Source organism: Equus caballus, chromosome 5 (genome assembly GCF_041296265.1).
Source record: "Equus caballus isolate H_3958 breed thoroughbred chromosome 5, TB-T2T, whole genome shotgun sequence".
Classification (NCBI taxonomy): Eukaryota; Metazoa; Chordata; class Mammalia; order Perissodactyla; family Equidae; genus Equus; species Equus caballus.
Window position 1 is genome coordinate 47,760,767 of NC_091688.1, and position 22,826 is coordinate 47,783,592.

General features: G+C 39.5%; 1 protein-coding gene across 7 annotated transcripts in view; it reads right to left on the reverse strand.

Annotated features, from left to right (window-relative positions):
• CHD1L (chromodomain helicase DNA binding protein 1 like) overlaps positions 1–22,826 on the reverse strand; it is a 63,080-nt gene that overhangs the window by 19,650 nt on the left and 20,604 nt on the right. For 6 of the 7 annotated variants that reach the window (XR_002808109.2, XR_011439269.1, XM_001497170.7 and 3 more), the window contains exons 7-15: positions 20,512–20,674; positions 19,016–19,171; positions 18,226–18,318; positions 13,302–13,398; positions 11,443–11,516; positions 10,110–10,220; positions 7,292–7,406; positions 6,509–6,662; positions 4,390–4,555 (exon numbers count right to left, since the gene is read on the reverse strand). Coding sequence is in view for 5 of the 7 variants with exons in the window: in XM_001497170.7 (XP_001497220.5) it covers positions 4,390–4,555; positions 6,509–6,662; positions 7,292–7,406; positions 10,110–10,220; positions 11,443–11,516; positions 13,302–13,398; positions 18,226–18,318; positions 19,016–19,171; positions 20,512–20,674 (1,129 nt within the window). In the remaining 2 variants the exon portion in view is untranslated. Of the gene's footprint in view, positions 1–4,389; positions 4,556–6,508; positions 6,663–7,291; positions 7,407–10,109; positions 10,221–11,442; positions 11,517–13,301; positions 13,399–18,225; positions 18,319–19,015; positions 19,172–20,511; positions 20,675–22,553; positions 22,725–22,826 lie in introns of those variants that run through there. The other variant, XM_023641322.2, reaches the window with a different exon arrangement.

The window sequence follows — 22,826 nt, forward strand, 5'->3', positions numbered from 1 at the left end:
GTTGAGTGATCTGCCAAGATCATGAATCACTGCTAAAGAGAAACCGTGACAAGCTGATACTAGCAAGCACAGAGAGGTGAGAGAACGATTCTGAAGTGAAGCATATTTAATAGCAGGTTAACAAAAAATATATTTTCACAACATTATGAGATCAGCTATAAGTATGTTTTCTCTAGAGAGAACGAAAGCAAACATTTTCATTCTCAAGAGATCAACTGCTTCACACTTGTACCCAAATCCAACCAGCTGTAATTCTAATTAGCATTTGCTAATTAAATCAGCAGGGGGCTTTCAATGACGTGTTCTATCAACAAGTGGAAAAAAATAAAGAACCGAGAAGTGTCAAATATGATCAACATATGTAGCTTCATATTGCATGCAATCCTCAACTTACAAACATAAAGAAACCCTTGCATTCAAGATAAAGCAACCCTGTTTTTTATTTAATTTTGATTGGGGCTACTTTAATTACCAGTCTTTCACATTTACTTATACTCTTTTTAATTGTGCTCCCTGTCATCACTCTGCAGTCAAGGGGAGGTTGGAGACCACACACCTAGACCCTCATCTACATCCCACCAGAGGTACCATCTACCACAGAGTGAACATAGGTTCTCACGGATCAAAGACAAAATTCCAAGTTTTAATACAACTGGAAAATCTCTTCCGGCAGCTGGACTGCCTGAAAAAATATATTTCTCAGTTAGTCAAACTGCCAAAAAAATTCTAATTATCTTTCTGGAAAACAGTGAAATTTTTTTCTAGTAAATGCTACAAAAATAGGCTGAAGTTAATTTAGATGAGTGCTGAAATGGGTGCAAGCTTCAGCATTTACTGTAATCAAAGTGTCACCACTAAATGGTAATACAGGGATTTTAAAAAGATATATGAGGGTCCAGCCCTGTGGCCAAGTGGTTAAATTTCCATGCGCTCCACTTCGGCAGCCTGGGTTTGCTGGTTTGGATCCCAGGTGCAGACCTACTCCACTCCTCAGCCTTGTTGTGGAAGCATCCCACATACAAAGTCGAGGAAGATTAGCACAGATGTTATAGCTCAGGGCTAATCCTCCTCAAGTGGAAAGAAGAGGAGGATTGGCAACAGATGTCAGCTCAGGGAGGATCTTCCTCACACACACACACACACACAAAAATGATATAGGAGGCAACAGTGGATGAAAAGTTCAACACTTTAGAAAATGGAAAGTGGCTGGACTAATGATAACAGATTAAGAACAGTGGAAGCAAAACACAGGTGCCTAGTCAAAGGGTGATTATGAGAATAGAGACTCTAAAATCCTCCAAAAGCTTAGGACTTACAAGGACAAGGTACCACACAGTGGGGGAACTGAGAGAAATTCTGCACACCAAATAACGGGAGTGCCATGAACACCTGACTCATGTTGTCTCTTCAATTTAGGCAAACAGGGTTATTCCAACCCCTACCCTACTTCTGCCAAGAATGATATTAAAGGATTCATCTCTGGAGAAACTGAGTGGCCCAGTAAAAAGACTTCAAATATACAGACATCTGGGAAGACCCGCTCAATGTGAAAGCCAGCTCACCAACCAGCAACGCTGCAATAAGGACCAAGAGCCCACGTACCTGCTCAGGACAAGCAGCCCATCAGCTTTGGCACATCACTGGCACACATGAACAGACAGCCAGAGGACACAAAATAGTCCAGGAAAACTACCAACAAGAACAAGAGATTCTAAAACAAATCTGGAAAAAGGAAGAAGCAGCAGCAATAGGAGGAAAGAGAGTCAACACCAGGAACACAGGAATACTTTTTAAAAAGATATAATAAATATCCACCCTGGAATACTTTTTAAAAGCTATAAAAATATGCTCAGAAAGGACATTATATCCCTGAAATGAGGACAGGATACAATTAAAAAGCAGAAAACAAGAAAGAGTACTGGAATAATAAACACAGGATACTAATATTAAAAAATCTAAAATACGAGAAAAGCCAAAGAACAGTGTCCTGTAGAATAATGCCAGGTGCCTAAATTCCAAACTTTTTGCATATTCTGTAAAAACTATACAGATCAACAAGGATAACAATTCCAACATCATCAATTTGGTTCACAGACAAGGATGCCCTCTGTTACCACTCTTCTTTAGCATAGTGTTGGAAGTCCTAGCCAGAGCAATCAGGCAAGAAAAAGATAAAAGGGATCCAAATTGGAAAAGAAGAAGTGAAACTGTCTATTTGCAGATGACATGATTTTATATATATAGAAAACCCTAAAGAATCTACTAAAAAACTTTTAGAAATAATAAATGAATGCAGTCAAGTTGCAGGATACAAAATCAACATACAAAAAAGAGGTTGCGTTTCTATATACTAACAATGAAGTAGCAGAAAGAGAAATTAAGAATACAATCCCACTTACAACTGCCAAGAAAAAGAATAAAATACCTAGGAATAAACTTAACCAAGGAGGCAAAAGATCTGTTCACCGAAAACTATAAAACATTGTTGAAAGAAACTGAAGAAGACACAAAGAAACGGAAAGATATTCTGTGCTCTTGGATTGGAAGAATCAACGTAGTGAAAATGTCCATACTTCCTAAAGCAATCTATAGAGTCAATGCAATCCCTATCAAAGTTCCAACAACGTTTTTCACAGAAATAGAACAAAGAATCCTAAAATTTATATGGAACAACAAAAGACCCCGAATAGCCAAAGGAATCCTGAGGAAAAAACAAAGCTGGAGGTATCACACTCCTTGATTTCAAAATATACTACAAAGCCATAGTAACCAAAACAGCATGGTACTGGCACAAAAACAGATGCATAGATCAATGGAACAGAATCGAGAGCCCGGAAATAAACCCACACATATATGGACAGCTAATTTTCGACAAGGGAGCCAAGTCTTCAATAAGCGTTGCTGAGAAAACTCGACAGCCACATTCAAAAGAATGAAAGTAGACCATCATCTTACACTGTGCACAAAAATCAACTCAAAATGGGTTAAAGACTTGAATGTAAGACCTGACACCATGAAACGCAGCAAGCTCTCTGACATCGGTCTTAGCAGCATATTTTCAAGTACCATGTCTGACCGGGCAAGGGAAACAAAATAAAAAATAAGCAAATGGGACTACATCAAACGAAAAAGCTTCTGCACAGCAAAGGAAACCATCAACAAAACGAAAAGACAACCTAACAATTGGGAGAAGATATTTGCAAACCATCTATCAGATAAGGGGTTAATATCCAAAGCACACAAAGAACTCATATGTCTGAACAACACAAAAACCAACAACCCAATTAAAAAATGGGCAAAAGATCTGAATAGAGATTTCTCCAAAGAAGATATATGGATGGCCAACAGGTACATGAAAACATGTTCAACATCAATACTATCAGGGAAATGCAAATCAAAACTACAATGAGATATCACCTCACTCCAGTCAGAATGGCTATAATTAACAAGACAGGAAACAACAGGTGTTGGAGAGGACGCGTGGAGAAGGGAACCCTGGTACACTGCTGGTGGGAGTATAAACTGGTGCAGACACTATGGAAAACAGTATGGAGTTTCCTCAGAAAATTAAGAATAGAACTACCATATGATCCAGCCATTCCACTGCTGGGTATTTATCCAAAGAACTAGAAACACAAATGCATAAAGATACATACACCCCTATGTTCATTACAGCAATATTCACAATAACCAAGACTTGGAAGCAACCTAGGTGCCCATAAGGGACAAATGGATAAAGAAGATGTGGTATACATACACAATAGAATACTACTCAGCCACAAGAAAGGACAAAATCCACCCATTTGTGACAATATGGATGGACCTTGAGGGTATTATGCTAAGTGAAATAAATCAGAGGGAGAAAGTCAAATACCATATGATCTCACTCATAAGTATAAGATAAAAACAACAAACAAACACATAGCAAGAGAGATTGGATTGATGGTTAGGGGAAGGAGGGAGGAAAGAGGGGGAAAGCGGTGTTTCGGCACATATGTGTGGTGATGGATTAATTAGTCTTTGGGTGTGAACATGATGTAATCTACACAGTTCGAAATATATTATGATGTACATCTAAAAGTTATATAACGTTATAATCCAATGTTACTGCCATAAAAACAAAAATAAAAATTAAAAAAAAAAGAAAGAAAAACAAATTTGGTACAAAGTTCAGCTACAAGGGAAATGTCAGACGATTTCCAGTCAGTCTAGGAAGAGTTCTTGGACCAAGTAAGTCTTAACTAAACAGTGTGCCCAAATGAGAATAGGGCTGGGTAGGAAAAAGATGTCCCAGGCAACAGTATCCAAGACCTTCCGTGGGGACCTGTCTCACTGATGTTTTAGCTTGGGGCGGCTATGCCATTTGCTCTACTCTTATTCTCAACTTACTTCCTTCCTCTTGTTCTCTGCTTCCTTCTTCTGCTGTAGGCAAGGCATCAGAGACCCACTGACCATCTTTTGTTTCTCCCAGGATAGACTCCAGGTCTATATCATCCATGGTGCTCCCCTCAGAGGACAGCAGTTTATCCAAACCAAATTTGAGTATCTCACTCAACTTGATTGGAGAAAACAAAAGTCCAGTTAGTTCTCATGAAATCAAACATTGGAATATCAGTGATTTGCTAGGTAATGACACCAGGCACATTTGTTCCCTGATGGTCAGGTTTTCTTCTCTCTCCACGGCAGATGATACCAACAGGGCCGTTTAGTAGTTGGATAATGGGTAAACAGAGAGGTGATAAATATTGATCAGAGACGTTGACTTTGGTAACTCTCATTAACAAAAAAATTTATTAGCCTCCAACTTTTTTTGAAGTTTAACAGTAATTTCTTACATTATCTATAGCATTTCTCACAGTCTTTTTCATAGGCATTCCCAGAGGCCACATGAGAAGTCAGAGACCCAGTCAGCTACTCTCTCACCTCTCCTACTGCCAAACTTCTTGGAAAGGGAAGGCTACACAGGGTGCTTCACCTCCACCATTAACTGACTTCTATCCTTTGGCAATTTGGTTGCCTACCACAGTGCTCTATGGAAATCACCTTTGCAAAGACCAGTAACAACTCCTGATCGCTAGACCTGAAGGCCATTTCTCAATTCTACTCCTCCTGGATATTTCTCCGGCAGTGCCCTGTCCTATTTCTCTTCCCTTCTCTCTCTCCAATCCTTAGCCTGTTCCTGAGGCCTGTAGGAACCATCCAGAAAGTTCAGATCATTTTCCTGGCTTTAGTTTCCTACTTCCAACTTTGCACCTCCCTGAGCACTAACCCTGAGATTCTGAACCAAGCTGGATTCACATCTCGGCTCCTGATTCATATCTTGTCCTTTTAGGCTGGGTCAATTATCGCTAGATGGTCTACTTTGTGAGCCAAATACTAGGGAGAACATAGCCCACTGGCTGTTTGAGAGGGCTCTGTTGGACTTCTTGCTCAGCTCAAGGTTACTGGAAGGTTACATTCTGGCTATGATATCTGACTTATCTATTCCCCATCCAGACTATAGGAGTTATCTCTTTGGTTGCCAAAAACAAGGGTAACAACCCAAAGCCCTTGTCTCAGAAGAAAGCAGTTTGTTTGGTTCTATTTGTAAGATAAAAAGAATCCAGTAATGAAAGACGTGGTTACGGTTTGGTAAATCTCAGAGGTATAGGATCCTGAAAGAGAGAAGCAGGTTCATTATCCTGCAGGGAGAACACAGTTGAAACAGGGAGAAGCAGACGCAGATGCAGGGAACATTTACGGAATGTTTACTGTGTGTTTTGTTATCTGAAGGCTTCTTTCCAATTTTTTGGTGAATCTGATCCCTGGGGCAAAGTGGAAGAACCTGGGGTATGTTATAATTTGGGTTCTAATTTTAACCCAAAGGCCCTATAGAATACCCTAATCACCTCTTCCAGAAGAGAGCTTTCTCGGAAGTCTTCCAAGCCAGCCTTTGTTTCCTACCCAATATTCCCTTCTTCAAGCAATTAACTCTAGATCTTTCAACCATTTTTCCTATGGCATAATTTTGAATTCCTGATCTCATTCACTCTCCTCTGAGTATGAAGATCACAGGTCAAAGGATCTGGGGTTAAGGTGGAGGTACGGGATTAATCATCATTTATTATGCTGAGTTCTTTATTTTATCTAATTCTTTTAACGGTCCTCTGAGGTAACTTGTGGTATCCTCATTTTTAGAAAAGCAAACAGAGAGTGGGTCTGAGAGGTTAAGATACCTGCTCAAAGCTACACCGTCAAAAAGTGAAAAAGCGTGGATTTGAATTCAAGCCAGAGGGATCCAAAGCTCACTCTTGTTATTCTATATTCTGTTGCTTTTTTGTATCCTAATCACTTTTAACCCCTTGCTTTCATGCAGTAGGTCCTATGGCAGGTATATCTGGCAAGGGAACAAATGTGTAGCTGGGGAGAGTGGGTGGCTAATGCTGGTTCTTTTTATTTACTTTCTAATCAACAGAGAGCATAGACTATAAATCATGACATATTCTAAAGTGAAGAACAACCACATTACCTGCAGGTCCGCGTCAGCTGCGGGTTTCTGGGCACCCAGAGTGAAATGGCCTCCTTCTATGATCGTGTTGGTGAGCTGCAGTTTTGAGGCTGCTTTCCTGCAGACTATTTCTTCCACGGTGTCTCGGCCAATCAGCCGAATGACTTTCACAGACCTGTACAGAGGTCAAAGGAAGAGTGGTGTGCTATAAGGTCTGCAAAGATGGGCACAAGCATGCAAGGCTGCTATACCTAAAAGGACACAAACCCGAAAATGCCACGTTCAGGTACCACTAAAGGGAGATTGTAGTATGTGGACCTGCGCATTTGTCAGAGGGGTCTGGCTCAACTTCTCACTGAACCTTTCCAAAAGTCAAGGAAGGGATGATGAAGTGCCCATAATTGAAATTCTTCTCTGTGGCAGAGGAAAGTCTCAGGAAGATCTAACCTATCCTCAGGTCTAAGAGTTAAGACCTATCTTTTTAGCTTAGCTCCATAACCACATAACTATTTTCTAACTGAATTAGACCTTAACTCAGGAAGAATAAGTTAAATAACATCTGAAGCTTCCTTCCAATCCTTTCACAATCTGATTTTCTTCTTTTTAACACAGCAAGTCTGAAATGAGAATGTGCCCTGCTCAGCACTACTCTAGGAGTCAGCAGCAAAGCTGGGCTAAAACCTAGTGGTCTCTCGCCCTCCAGTTCAGGACCGTCACCAGGACCACATTCTTCACCTTCCTCCCCAACCCAGAAGCGCTGAGGAGCCAAGGAAGTGGAATAGTGCTGATGCTTAAATCTCTCACTTGTTCTGGCCAATTCGGTGAGCCCTGGCAGCTGCTTGCAAGTCATTCTGAGGATTGAAATCACTGTCAACAAAAATAACGGTATCTGCTGCCGTTAAGTTCATGCCAACTCCACCTGAAAACAAGGCAAAAAGGAGTGTGATAAGCAGCACCTGGACTAGGGACTAGAAAACATAGACGCAAGGTTATGGTGGTCAGATTGCTAACTGGTATCAGTCAAACAAGTGGCTTCGTCCTTCAAAGTGCTACCTGAGAAAATTTCACTACCGAGAGTAAGAACGAGGGGAGCAGGGGTATGTAGCAAAAGCGGAAACTTAAGTTAGTGCCAGGAAGCCATTTTAAATCTCTTCTGTTTAAAAATCTTGACTGGATTTTGTTTAGAATAGTCTGTGGAAAAGCACACGTGCTCTTTCAGAAAACAGTTTTAAATATGAGAGAGGTCTTCTGCTGTGGACACTTGAGAGAAGAGCTCTTAACATGCACTGCAAGTTACAAATAGGCAGCAAGATCCTTGACACACATTAATGAGATGAGGAGATGCCATTCATTACTCTCCGAAGCAGAGCCGGAAACTACCTCCCTCTGATGGGAGAAAACTTTGTCTTTTCTGTACTTGTTGCCACATTAATCAAAGAGAAGGTAACAAAACCAAGCAGAGTACAAGAACACTCCATGGGATAACTTTCTGGTCTTTCTTCAGCGCTGCAGGAAAAGGGCTGAGGAGGCTCCCTGGACTATGGGAATTAATTAAGAGAACCATGAAGGCAAATTACAGCCTTCTCTTTGATTAATGTGGAAACAAGTACAAGACGACTCCCTCTTGCCAGGGTCGTTACAGCTCATTGAAGAAACAAGCAGGCCTGAAAGGGCTTGTTCCGAGAGCCCAAGTTAAAGACGAACTTTTGAAACTGGCTACTGACGCTAACCTGGATCTCAAGACAAGTCAGACGGGAATACTCTAATTAAAGTCTTCATATAAAATTAAAGCTGGAATAAAGAGATAATAAAGACTGATTACTGAGAGATGCTAAATTACACCTTATAATAACGCCAGCTACTCTTGTGCTATGCTTACTACTTACCAGGCACTATTCAAAGCACTTTACATATATTAATTCCTTTAATCCTCACAACAGCTGTATGAGTAATTAGCATTATTATCCTTATTTTATAGATGTTGAATTGGAAGCACAGAGAAGTTAAGGGACTTATCAGAGGTTGCACAGCTAGAAGGAGCCAGGATTGAGTCCCATGGTCTGACTCCAGAGTCCATGTTTCTACTCTCTATACCATAACACCTCTCAGGCATTTATTTCATTAAAGTGTATTTCATAAAAATTATCTTCTTCTTGGGTTGCTGTTGTCTAAGTTCAGGCCTTCTTTAAGCAGTGATATTTTATAAATAAGCTACCTCCATGCTTGTTTGGGACATTCATGAGCTATCACTGCCACCTGGTGGCAACATGACAATCATAGAAATATTTGAAAGTTGAAGGGAAACCTGTTAAATAAATGATAATTTTTCAAATCTACAGCTAAAAAGTGATAGCAAACGTGACAACTGGTGTTTGGAAAAGGCTCATGTCCAGGACTGCTTCAGCTCCTGAAAGACTGCTCTGTTTTGACTGATTCTGAGTACTCCAAGGAGATTAGTTGGAAAGCAGAGATTCCTAATTTCAGATGTTTCAAACATAATGCTGCTCTCTGAATGTGAAGGTGATGAAATCAGTAAAGCATAAATAGAGCTGTTTTTCCAACACTAATGACGTGTTTCCCCTGATCCTTCCAGTTTCTCCTGGGACAACTGATGACATGAAAAAAATGGCTGTGATTCAGAGTACGGTCTATGATCTTAGAAGTGAGACCAAATGAATCTGACCATATCTCTGTAATACACAGATAAGACACACACAGCCAAAACGATCTCCTTATGGTCAAGGACTACATCTAACCCTTCTTTTATATACCCTTCGAGTACTAAGCACTTAAAAAATGCTTTCCAAATAATACTGAACTCTCTTTTTATAAAGATATTGATCTCTCTTTAATACAGGACACACATCCCTTTAGTGTTCCAGCATCTATTCCATCAAGATTTAGGTCCACAAAAAATAAGATAATGAAACTAAGATTCTATAAGTTCAAAACTAATTTAAGGTTGCTCCATGACATAAGAATAATTTCACCTCCAAGAACTGATTTCAAATTATTTAAGAGTATACGAAAGCACTCTGTAACTGGTAAAGAACTACAAACATCATATGATATTTACGACTTAAGTCATATATAGACAATGTCATAAATAATCATAAAAAGCTGGCAATTTCATTATAATCACTTTTTTTTGTTTTTAACTAGAGTTCTATTAAGCTTTTACAACACTATTCCCAAACTACTAGTGGAGGAAGGATAACCTAGCAGACAGGTTGTTATCTCATTTCCCAAATTCATGGTTGGGAAGGAGAGCTGCCTCCACTGAACGTGAATAAAACTTTTTACAAAACTCTAGAAATCTTTCAGGACAATCCTAGGTCAAAGTTCAACGCAGATTAGAATTACTCTCCCAAAACCCCAGGTTTCAGCCTTACTTCTTTGATGAGATGACAACTTAAGATAAGTTGGACAGAAAAGACTACCACATTAGAAGTCCAGTACCTTGATAAACTTGCGTCAACTACCTCAATTCCCCATTTTTATACTCCCCAGTATGACCTCACCTTTCAGAGAATTAAGGAAAAACACACTAACGGTTGAGAGGTAAAAAAGTACTGCATCACCCCTTATTTGTCTGTTTTTGTCAAGTGTCCACATGGCCTACCTGCCCTAGTACTGAGGAGAAAAATAAAAATGGGCTTCTGTCCAAAGTTCTTAATGGCCAGGTGTCTCTCTTCTCCTCTCACAGAACCATCCACACGCTCATAGCTGTAGCCTTCACAGAGGAAGAAAACAGGGAAATATTAACCCTTTTCAAGTACTCTTTGGAGAATAAGACATTGTCAGCTCAAAATCAAATGCTAATTTTGTCCCTTTTCATATACAGGCATGCTCCTAATTTAGGGAAATCTCATGGGAAAAATCTAAATTTACAGGACATTTCATTGTTTTACAAAAGACCTACCATCATCTACGCCTCTGGGTTTTTTAAGTACCTGCAGTTGATGTATTTGGCATTCATAGAGTCAATATTCAATTCTGACTAGCCCAAGCAACCCTGAAGTACACTATGGACCACACTGTATGGTAGTTTCCACTTTTGGAAACTTCCAGTTGCTAAGACACAATTCTTACGTATGCAAGCAGTAAGACAAGTACTTGGGAGCTAGTGAGGGAGCCTGTCGGATGGCCCAGCAGCACCTTTCAATGAAGCTTCAGGGTTTTCCACCCATCACCACAGACACATGTCCGAAAGGGGAATTATATGCTGAAGCCATGTTCGTGAATCTGCAGATTCCTCAATATGCCAGTGGTATTTCCTGCAAGTGTCCAATGGAACAGGCACACTGTAGTACTTGAGGGGCATCAAGTGATTCTGAGAGACCCACTCTGGATTCATTTTTTAAACAGTAAGTTCTGGAGCTCATACCTCTTCACCACTGATCTCAGCGTCAACCAATGTCACAGCCTTTTCCCATCACCCCAAATAAATCTTACTAAACATTAAACAGAGTGCCCAGGTAATAGCTTAGACTCAATATAGTCTATATAGAAAAAATTTCCTTTGCTTTTCTCTTGGTTGATATGTGATATTTCTCTAATTTCAATGTTCACCTTTTCAACTGATCCTGAACAAGTACTCAACAGTTGAGCTAAATGTTGCAAGACACTGAAAGCTCTTGTCACTGAAACTCTGTTTACTATACGTTTTCAAACATTCAACATTTCTGCAGCACACATTTTCTCCAGAATCCATAATTTTAAATGAATCACTGATGAGAATGTGTGTGCCTATTTCTGCCCATGTGTCTCTATCCTGCTGTCACCCTTGCGTCACACACCTCTCTCGTTACTTTCATTCTTTTTTTGGTTCTGAATAATGTTCTTTCACTGCTTTCCTCTGTAACATCCCCCACATCTCAGATTACTCTCCATGGACCTACTGAACTGTTAAGTCTAAAAAACGCTTGGGCAATATAGTGACCAAGGGATGTCACCTCTATAATCCATATAGTCTTGGAGAATATCCAACATCTGGGTCATTTGGGAGAAAAGTAGAACTCGATGGCTCCTGGCAAGAAAAAGAAAAGGAAAAACTGCCAACGCCAGGAGTATTTCAGGTGAATTTCCCTCAGGTGAAACTTACCAACGAATACAAGTTTATAAGTAAATGAAATACAAAACAGAAATATAAATATCATAACACTTGTGAAGACTTCCTCAGAAATGCTAAATGCTTTATATAAGGATATATAGCCATATACATCCTAGCACATGTAGCTGTACCCTTCAGAGCAGTAGTTCTCAAACTTGAGTGGGGGTATTCCTAGGAGCAGGTGTCACTGCATCAGTGGGTACAGAAAGCCCTAGGATAACCAAGGTACCTCTTTCTGGAATATCAATTTACTAAATAAAAAGAAATACACACTTTTATTTTAACAGCAAAATAAACAAAGATATGTGAAGAATAAAATGCAAAATTCAAACACACAAAAAAACCGAAAACTGGAAACCCTGAAGAGCTTGTAGTTAGCCATCTACAGCTGTTCTGTGTTGGGGGTGTAACGTCATTATCCTCTTGTTGACAGCTATATTGGTTGAAAAGTCTGAGAAGCATCACTTTAGAGAAGCAAGGGGCAGGTGGCATACCATATACCATAGGATGCATGAGAAAACTTATGTATAGGGAGAGGAGAGAAGAAAGGTGGAGGCAAAACGGATTAAGTCAAGAATAAAGTCAAGCTTAGAGCCCCATGTTATCAGTCATTATTTTAAGTTTCCACAAACAAAGAAGTATGGCACTGTCAAAACAATACTCTCCTTAGGAAAACTAATTTAATCTGAGCTTGCAATGGGCGTAAGAGGAAAAATTATGAAGAACTCCTTCAAGACTCTAATCCCAAAAGGGTGGAAAAGGCATTGAACTGGAAGTTGAGGACCTCAATTCTAATCCTATCTCTGTCATTTGCTGCCTGTGTGACTTCTAGACAAGTCACATGACCTCTCTGGGCCTGTTTCATCACCTGTGAAATGAAAAGGTCAGACAGAAGATATTTATGGGTCCTTCTCCATTTCTAACACACTTATAGCAGATTTATCAGAACCAATAAAATATAGGAAGACATGCAATTATTTGACTTGCACATTTCTAATGTTGGGCGGTTTTGCCAAATAAGAGGGTTTGGGTTGGTTAAGGTGCTCTTGGGGCAGTTGTCCCAAAGGGGCAACTTTGAAGTCCTTGGGAAGCTGAGCTTTGTCTAGAATCCTCTTTCCCTCTGGGGACTAAGAGGATCAGGTACAGGTGGGACACCAGGTCGCTGAATGCATAGCTGAAACTTTAGAGTCTCCAGAAGTGACCTGGTCTTCTGATGCCCAACTCAGCCTCTGGGAAAGAGTCCCCCAGGTCTCCCTGAGTGCAATCAAACCCCACAGATTAACAAAAGTGAATATTTACTAAGCCCTCATTATGTGCCAATTCAATGCAAGGTACCAGCAGGCAATCAAAAAATAAATGCTTGATGTTATCTGTGGTCCTTATGGAACTAAACAATATAGCTGGAGTGTTACAGTTAACACACACCAATTAACCAGAGAGCAGATTAAGGTCGTGCGTTGCCAAGTGCTGGATTAGGATCCCAAGTGCTGCAGGAACTCAGGAAAGTAAAGAAAGATTATAGAGGAGCTCAGGTAGGGTAGGATAGAATGGGGTGGAGAGTGTAGTTGCAGAGGCAGAACCTGAACCAGGGTCTTGAGAAAAGGAAAACTGAAATTAGTCTCAAGAAATCAATAAGTTGCTCATTATTCTGGTTCTAATAGTCACCAACTCAAGAGCAGAAAATGTAAACCTACCACCTACCTGGAATACAGGAATGCCAGCAGCTTATCCAGCAGGTGAAGTTTCCCGCTGGCCTCAATCAGGTGGTCTCCAATTTCAAAAGGCTCTGGTTCCACACCTGGAAAAGAAAGAACCCAGTCCCAACAAGATGTCCCCAGTCAAGGTAGGCTCCCTGAATGGAGAAGCCAATGGCTTGGTTACAGAAAGAGGCCAAGTTCCTAACTGATAATGGGCCCAAGTTTCATCCCTCTTTGAGGCATTTTATAATTATTTGTTTTCAGGATGATCTCAGTGCTGCTTCACATCAATCACAGAGCCTGGCACACTCAATATGCCTAGTAAATGCTTATCCAAGGGACAAACTCACTCTTTAGGAAACTGAGGTACAGGAAGATGCTAAAGGCCAAAGAAAACCAAAATTGAAATCTTGAGGCTCTCACTCCAGAAAACAAATCAAGAAATAGACTTAGATGTATAAACTAGTAATTATCAAGGAATAAGCTGGCAGTTAGAACAACCTGGAGAGTTTCTTCCAAAATCCACGTTTCCAACACACTGCTTCCTGAAAAAAAAGGATCTAGAGGAGTGATGTCAGCATCATGGTGGAGGGAGCTCTTCCCTTAGACTCTCCCCACTAAGACACAATGAAAATGACATTCATAAACCAACAGAGGACATACATAACACAATAGATGTCTGAGAGATCCAGGCAGCCATATGTCTGAAGGTGGAAGTGCTGGAACCTGCAGGAGGTAGTGGAAGGAGGTAAGGGGATCTCCTCTCCCTCCCCAAATGGCACTGATCTAAGGTGTGGGACCACGTGCAGCTCTGCGAGGAGAGTGGGGAAAGGGCAGCCCTCAGAGGGAATGCCTTCATTCTTGGAGCCACCTCCCAGCCCATGGGAAAGCTCCACACCAAGGAGGATAAGCAATTGCAGGAGCGTCTTCAACAAGCCGGGCAGCCCAGGAAGGCAGACAGTGAGTGTAGAGTGGGAGTGCCAGTGGGATCATGTAAGTGAAAGAAAGTGCCCCTCCCTCCCCCTACGCGGCACACCAGCTCGGCCAGTCGGCCAGAGCAAGGGACCCCTGCCAGAGCACCTGTATGCATATGTGTGTAAAGCAGCAGTGGCCAGTGGGCAAATGCAGATTGGCCCTGTCAGCACACCTTCCAAAGGACAGGTACAGCTGCCAGGGATCACGGTGGGCTCAGAATATGCAGCTCCTGCTCCCCACCCCAGCGGCGGCAGGTGAAATCTGGCAAGGAGATACTACCACTATGCGATGGCAAAAATCCACGCCATCAAATAGTATGAAGAGACATATTAACACTCCAGACCAGAAGAAAAATGACAAGCACCCAGAAATCAATCCTGAAGGCGCAGCAATTTACAATCAATATGACAGAAAATTCAAAATAGCTACCATAAAAAAAATCAACGAATTACTAGAGAACTCAGAAAGACAGTTCAATGAAGTCAGGAATAAAATACTGATCAGAGGGAATTCTTAACAAAAGAGACTGAAACTATAAAAAAAAATCCAATCAGAAATGCCGGAGATGAAAAAAACAATGAATGATATAAAGACAAATTTGGTGTCCTTAAATAACAGAGCTGATACCGTGGGAGACAACATTAGCAATTTAGAAGAGAGAAATATAGAAATGCTTCCGGTGGAGGAGGAGAGAAAACTAAGACTAAAGAAAAAATGAAGCAATGGTCCGGGAAGTATCCAACTCAATTAGGAAATGCAACACAAGGATTATAGTGTTCCAGAGGGAGAAGAGAGGGAAAACAGAGCAGAGAGCTTGTTCAAAGAAATGATAACTGAGAACTTCCTAAACCTGGGGAAGGAGCTGGAATCACAAAGAAATGAAGCTAATAGAACGCCTAACTACATCAATGTAAAAAGACCTCTCCAAGGCATATATTAGCAAAACTGGCAAAAGTCAATGACAAAGAAAAAATATTAAGGGCAGCAAGGCAGAAGAAAATAACCTGCAAAGGAATTCCATCAGGCTTTCAGCAGATTTCTTAGCAGAAACATTACAGGCTAGGAGATAGTGGAACGAGACATTCAAAATTCTGAAAGACAAAAACTTCCAACTAAGAATACTCTATCCAGCAAAAATATCCTTCAGATAACACGGAGAAATAAAAACTTTCCCAGATAAACAAAAGCTGAGGGAGTTGATTGCTACAAGAACCCCCAAAGAGGAAACGATGAAAAAGGCCCACACACCTGAAAAAAAAGAGTTTACAAAGCCTTGAGCAAAGAGATACATAGGCAGACAAAATCAGAAAATTGCAGTTCTCTACCGGAACAGGTTAGCAAACACTTAATTATAACGTTAGCGATAAAGGGAAAGAAAACATCAAAAATAACGATAAGCACTTCCTTTTAACCACAAACTTACAACACAAAATGGAGTAAGTTGTGACAAGAAGAACTTACATGAGGAAGAAAGAGGAAAGGAATGGAAACTGCTTACACTAAGGAAATAAGAGAGTATCAGAAAATGGGTATCTCATCTACGAGATCTTTTATATAAACCTCATGGTAACCACTAAAAAAAATCAGAACAGAGACACAAATGATAAAGAGAAAACTGAGAAAACCATCACAGAGAAACACCAAACTGAACTGGCAGTCAGAAATACATGAGACCAAAAACAAGGGAAATACAGAACAACTGGAAAATAAGTGATAAAATGGCAGCATTAAGCCCTCATATATCAATAATCACTCTAAATGTAAATGGATTGAATTCTCCAATCAAAAGACACAGAGCAACTGGATGCATTAAAAAACAAGACCCAATAATATGCTGCCTCCAAGAAATACACCTCAGCTCTAAAGACAAACACAGGCTCAGAGTGAATGGATGGAAAACAATACTCCAAGGTAATGGCAAACAAAAGAAAGCAGGTGTTGCCATACTTATATCAGACAAAGCAGACTTCAAGATAAAAGGCAATGAGAGACAAGGAAGGGCAGTATATAATGATAAAAAGGACACTCCACCAGGAGGACATAACATTTATGAATATATATACACCTAACACAGGAGCACCAAAGTACATAAAGCAACTAGTAACAGACCTAAAATGAGATATTAACAGCAACACAATAATAGTAGGGGACCTTAACACCCCACTTACATCAACAGATAGATCATCCAGACAGAAAGTCAACAAGGAAATAGTGGAATTAAATGAAAAACTAGACCAGATGGACTTAGTAGGTATATATATAGAACACTCCATCCAAAAACAGCAGAATACACATTTTTCTCAAGTGCACATGGAACATCCTCAAAGATTATATCAATCTTATACCTATTAGAATGGCTATAATTACCAAGACAAAAAACAACAAATGTTGGAGAGGATGTAACGAAAAGGGAACCCTCATATACTGCTGGTGGGAATGCAAACTGGTGTAGCCACTATGGAAAACAGTAGGGAGATTTCTCAAAAAATTAAAAATAGAAATACTATATGACCCAGGTATCTCATTACTGGGTATTTAGCCAAAGATCTTGAAATCAACAACTCAAAGAGACTTATGTACCCCTATGTTCATTGCAGCATTATTCACAATAGCCAAGACAGGGAAGCAATCTAAGTGCCCCCTGACTGATGAATGGATAAAGAAGATGTGGTATATATATATATATACACAACGGAATACTACTCAGCCATAAGAAAAGACAAAATCATCCCATTTGCAACAACATGGATTGACCTAGAGGATATTATGTTAAGCGAAATAAGTAGACATAGAAAGACAAACACCATACAATTTTACTCATATGTGGAAGATAAACAAACACATGGACAAAGAACAAACTAGTGGTTACCAGAGAGAAAGGGGGTTGGGGGGTAGGCATAAGGGGTAAAGGGGCATATATATTGGTGACTGACAAATAATAATGTACAACTGAAATTTCACAATATTATAAACTATTATGACCTCAATAAGAAAAAAGTTCTTATATGCACCTAATTAAGATTCTGTGACATTTTCAAAAACAATTTATAGTGCTATTTGGCAAAGACTCCCTGAAAATGACTATGGCAAACCCTCTGCATTACTCCTACCCATACTAGGGCTCGCAGAGACACAGAAGTTCTAGAATTGTCCCAAAGGCTACCAGTCAGAGGGAATCAAAAAAATAGTTTGAATGAAAATGAAAACACTACATATCAAAATATGTAGAAGGCAGCTAAGACAGCAGTTGGAGGGAAAGTTATAGACACCTGTAAGATGAAGATAAAGCAGCAAAGGAGGCTGAGAAGGAGTCAGTGTAAGGCAGGTGGAGAAGCAAGAGAAAGAGCTGTCCCAGAAGCCAAAGGAAAAAAGTGTTTTAAGAAAGAAGTGGCCAACTGTGTCAAAGGATTTGAGAAGTTAATTAAAATATGAACTGACAACCACTGGTCGGGCAACATGGAGATGACTGGTGAACTAGGAATGGTGATGAAAGGTTGACTGAGTGGGTTCAAGATAAATGGACATCTAATCATAGACAAACGATCTAATAAATCCAGATTATGAGATATCTCATAAAACAACTGGCCTTGATTCTTCAAGATTGTCAATTTTCATGAAAGATTAAAAAAAAGGCAAAAAGGAAAAAGCTGAGCAATGTTTCTAGATTATAGGAGAATAAAGAGACATAACACATGCAATGCAGGATCTGTGAGTGGATCTTGGGTTTAAAAAGAAAAAAAAAAAAACAAAGCCATAAGGGACATTAAGGGGACAACTGAAGAAATTTGAATATGAACAATACATTAGATAACATCAATATTAAAAAATTTACATAAGAAAATGGGAGGAAAATAGACAGTAAATATAGGCAATTCTTTTGAAGAAGTGTGCTATGATGCCGGCCACAGAAATGTTAGCGAAAAGTAACATGAGGAAAAAGGGCATCGCCTCACCATCAAACAAGTAAGGGTGATCCACACACTTTCGAAGCTGAGACAAGACATTCTGAAGTTTAACTTTCTTTGCTGTCTCATTTTCAAATGCATCTGAAATTTAAAAAAAGAAAAAGAGAGAGAGAGATGGACTTTTGAACAACAACAACAAAAATTCTAAGTTTCCATAAATAACCTTTCTCATTTCAGTAATATATCTTTCAAAGCTATATTAACCTCCCAAATTTCACTGAATTGCATTAAGAATTAATAGCACACTCATACAAAGTTTTCTTAACCATCACTTCGTTTTAAAGAAGCCTAACTATAAAATGGAACTCAGGAGTACTTTGTTACTCTTTCTCAAAATTCTAAATTTCCTTCTTTAATTGCTCTTGTGGAGCCAAAGGACAAAATAATGCAAATCGAGAAACGTTTCACTCCTTTCTCTCCCTTCCCACAACCTAATTCTTCCCAGTGAATTTGACTCAACAAAAAAGCTTTGCAGTGTGTACATATCTCACCAAGTGGGAAGACGAAAGGCATGACTGAGATGCCTAAAAGTGTTTCCTTAACTACAGGCAATAAAAATACCAGGTGGGTGGGAGGGATTCCACAAGTGCAAAAAACAATAAAGTCTGACTGATAGTAACAATATTCTGCCACAGTTTCAATGACTTGAACATTATTTAGAATACAAAATCCCATCCCGTATTCTTGCTATATAAAGCGAGTATGATTATGAAATATTTCCCTCCAGGAAAATCACATCCTCACTGAGTTTCTAAACAGACAAGTGCCCGCTGATTACCTAGGTCTTTCATCAAAATGGCCTTGTAATATTTCTTCTGCAATGCTGACATGCCATGGTATATCACTACTTCCGTCTTCTTGGGAAGCTCTGTAGCTACCTCAGCTTTCACTCGCCTCAGCAGAAATGGCTGCAAGAGCTGGTGTAGTTCACTTGCTGCACGAGAAAAAAAAACACACACACAACTGGTGTGGCACGAAAGCAAGACCAAGGCATTGAACTATTAGAGAACATACAGCAATTTATTTTCATTCTAATTTTCATGCCAATTCTGCATTCTAGGTCAGTATGTTAATTTGTCATAGTATTTCTTCCTCCATTAGGTTCTTCCCAACTCCTTCTAAAATCATTAATGGCTGTTAACTCAAGAACTAGGAACACTCAAAGAACTTCATTCTTACTAATCATCTCAGTTGCATGAGCTTTTCTGCTTCCAGGATACTTTTGCATTTAACCACTTGGACGAGCATAACAGCTTAGCAATGTAGGGCAAGTAAGTAATATTGCCCCCATTTTTACAGCTAAGTTAAGTGAGGCTCAGAGAAATTAGGCATATTATCTAAAGTCACATAGCTGGATGCTAATGTTGCTATTATTCAAACTTAATTCTTTTGACTTCAACTCCCTTGTTCCTTCCCCAGGTGCCAAGAACTTCAAAAACTAGCCTAAAGTGGAATTACACCCTGTGGAGGGTTGTGAGATACAGCAAATAAAAATACAAGAGCCCAGTTAAATTGGAATTTCAGATAAATAACGAATAATTTTTAATATGAGCATGTCCCTTGTAATATTTTATTGGGTGTTGGGAGCAATCAGAGCAGGTTCCCCAAGCCACCCTCAGCCTTTGGTGTGGGGAATTTTTGCTATGAGAAGCCCTCCAACTCATATTCACCTAGTACACACATACACAATAGCAGGCATGCCTATCATTTGCTCTGAATCATCATCTTGGGATAATATTACAGGATAGACAGATAGCTCTATGAGGCAGAGGGCCAAAGGTGTGAGAGGAAGAAGACTACAACTGCAGCTATATGAACGAGGAAGGCTTCCCCCTTTCATTCCACCACGAGTCCATCCCAGACTTTTGGTTTTGGTACAGTATTAAAAGAGACATCAGTGCTGTGAATGCTTTACAGCACCCACACACTTTTCTGCCTCAGGAAGTAGCAAAGTTAACAAAGTCCTTATAAAAATTACATGTGGGGGAAAAAAAGTCTGCAAATCAGCAGATACTTTCTGTTTCTTCCAAAAATGATCCAAATAAGCCCTATTGTAAAATCATGTAACAAACAAGAGAGTCACGAATAGCAGACAACTGGGAAGAACATGAGGGATCTAACATCACTGTATATTCTGTGTGGCTGTTTTTCTCCCTGGAAGGTGTCCTCTAGTTACTGACTCTTTCTTTTCTATCTATAACGACTATCTTTCATGCACTGTGGCAGTTTCTGGGCCCAGATCTCTTGGGCATGATTTATAGGAAGGGAACTTGCCTGACTCAGACTCTTTCTCAATATCCTGGTAACGCTGAACAAAATCTTCCACCTGCTCCTTGGAAAAGAGATCAGGCTCCACAAAACTCAGGAGAGAGTAGAGCTCTTGGAGGCTGTTCTGGATGGGAGTTCCGGTCAACAGGAGACTGAAGACTACTGAGAACTCAAATACATAAATAAGTAAAGTAAAAAACCCATAACACCTGCAAGCAAGACTGAGTTACTCATCACAACCCTGACCCACACAAAGAAAGGCATGATTTAACGGAATGACCACAGGCACGTGAAATCAGAAGGCTCACATTCAAGTTGTACACTACTTGTTTGATGTAGGAAATACACCTCTTCGGTTTCAACTATAAGGGGATAATAATCCTGCAAAGGAAATACCATTATAAGAATGTAAGTAAAATCACTTTGTGAACTCTGAAGTACTACAGGAGTATTCAATATGGTTACTGTTATTCAATCTATGTGGGGATTCAAGGTATGTGTCATAACCTATGTGAGGGAGTCTACTGGGGCGTCAGAGGCACACAGCAGATACTTATGCAGTTTGAGAAGCCCGAAGCTAAAGCATCAGGCCCCATCACTATAAGCAAGAAGCAAGAAGACCTGTACTAAAAGAATATCCTTTCATAAAACTTTACAGTGCATCACATGCAAGACTTCAAGATTTCTGGATGTTTCTTGGCCATATACAGCCCCAAAGGGAAAGGAATTCTTTAAATTTTGAGCAACAGATGAGTGCTCCAAGAATAAGAAACTAATGAAGTAAAAGGTTAGGAAAAACAATAACAACAGATATTAGGTCAAGCAAAGGACAACTCTGAACTGACAGTAACAGGAACTTATACCATTTGAGTTAAATAATATAGCAAAAAGGGAAAGTCATATCCTGTATATGTATATTAAATATTAAAACAGTATGTGTATGTATGTATATGCACATATACATACATACACATACATACTGTATTTTGATATTTAAAATAATATATTTTGATTTTTTAAAATAATATATATGCATATTTATATGCTGGGTGTACATATACACAGCAAAGGACATGGCAGCATATATACCAAATGTTAATGTATGTAGGCGAGGAGGATTATTGGTGGTTTTTACTTTTCTTCTTCTGTTTCTATATTTCGATTTGAGGGAGTTATAAGAGCACATTACTTCTGAAAGAAGAAAAGGTAATAAACGAAATGACACAATCAATTAAAACTGATTTGAAAATCTTTTACGGCTTTTTTAGGCAATCTTCCTTTCTTGTTTGTTTCTTTTTAAAAGGTTTAATCCATGTCCACCCATTCATGCCTGCTCTGCTTGCAGTGTGATGTTTCCATAGTGTTTCAAGTACAAGAACTGGTCAACAATAAATGTTTGCAATTTAACTCACATTTTTAACAGAATGTGTTCACCAAACAAAGAACTGAGGTGACCAAAGAAGACGAGATCACAAAGATAATCAAGGTTTTTGGTCACTACAATCAACTTCACATAAGTTATCATTTTTATTCAAAGCAGTGTCCATTTTGTCATCAAAACTTATAACCAGGTTAAAAAAAAATCCAGAAACAATTTATGTTTGTGTATAATATTTTTTAAACCTTTTTTGTATAAAATATTGTGCAAACATTTCTCATATTATTAAATATTCTTCTGCATAATTTTTCAAGGCAGGCTTACTCTGTAAATGTACTGAACAGGTATAGCAAAAATTGTGTAACTACTTCCCTATGTTTCACTTTAGGTTGCTTCCAACTATTACAAACAAGCTGAACACAACATTAGGAAGGGAAAAAAAAGGCAGTTACCCTTCTCCCCACGTCTCTGCCCAATCACTAAATGTAAGTCTTTCTTCCTAACCAACTAGTTGTCTGCAATTCAAACCTCAACGACAACAGAATGCTTAGGTGATGTGGAAAATTTCCTCAGTCAATCCCTCTGAACCTTATGAATAACAAGAAAAGGCTCTGAGGCCATCAACAGAACTTAGTTTCCCCACTCCAGACCCAGGGCTCTTTTACTACACCTGCTCATCTCCTCGCACTGTAAACGAGGAAACTGGCATAACAGTTGATGAAGCAGTCTCTTCCAAGGTTAGGCACCAGCATATGACAACCTCTCGGGAAAGATACACTGTTAAGAGTCCCTACAAAGAAAGCAAAAGACACCACAGAGCAGAGGGGGCCCACCAGGGACAGCAATCTTTGAGACTGTGCTAATAATAGATGGTGACCATATCTACATTATAATGCTAAAAACTACAACTTTTAGCCTGTAAATATGGAATTCAGATCTAACA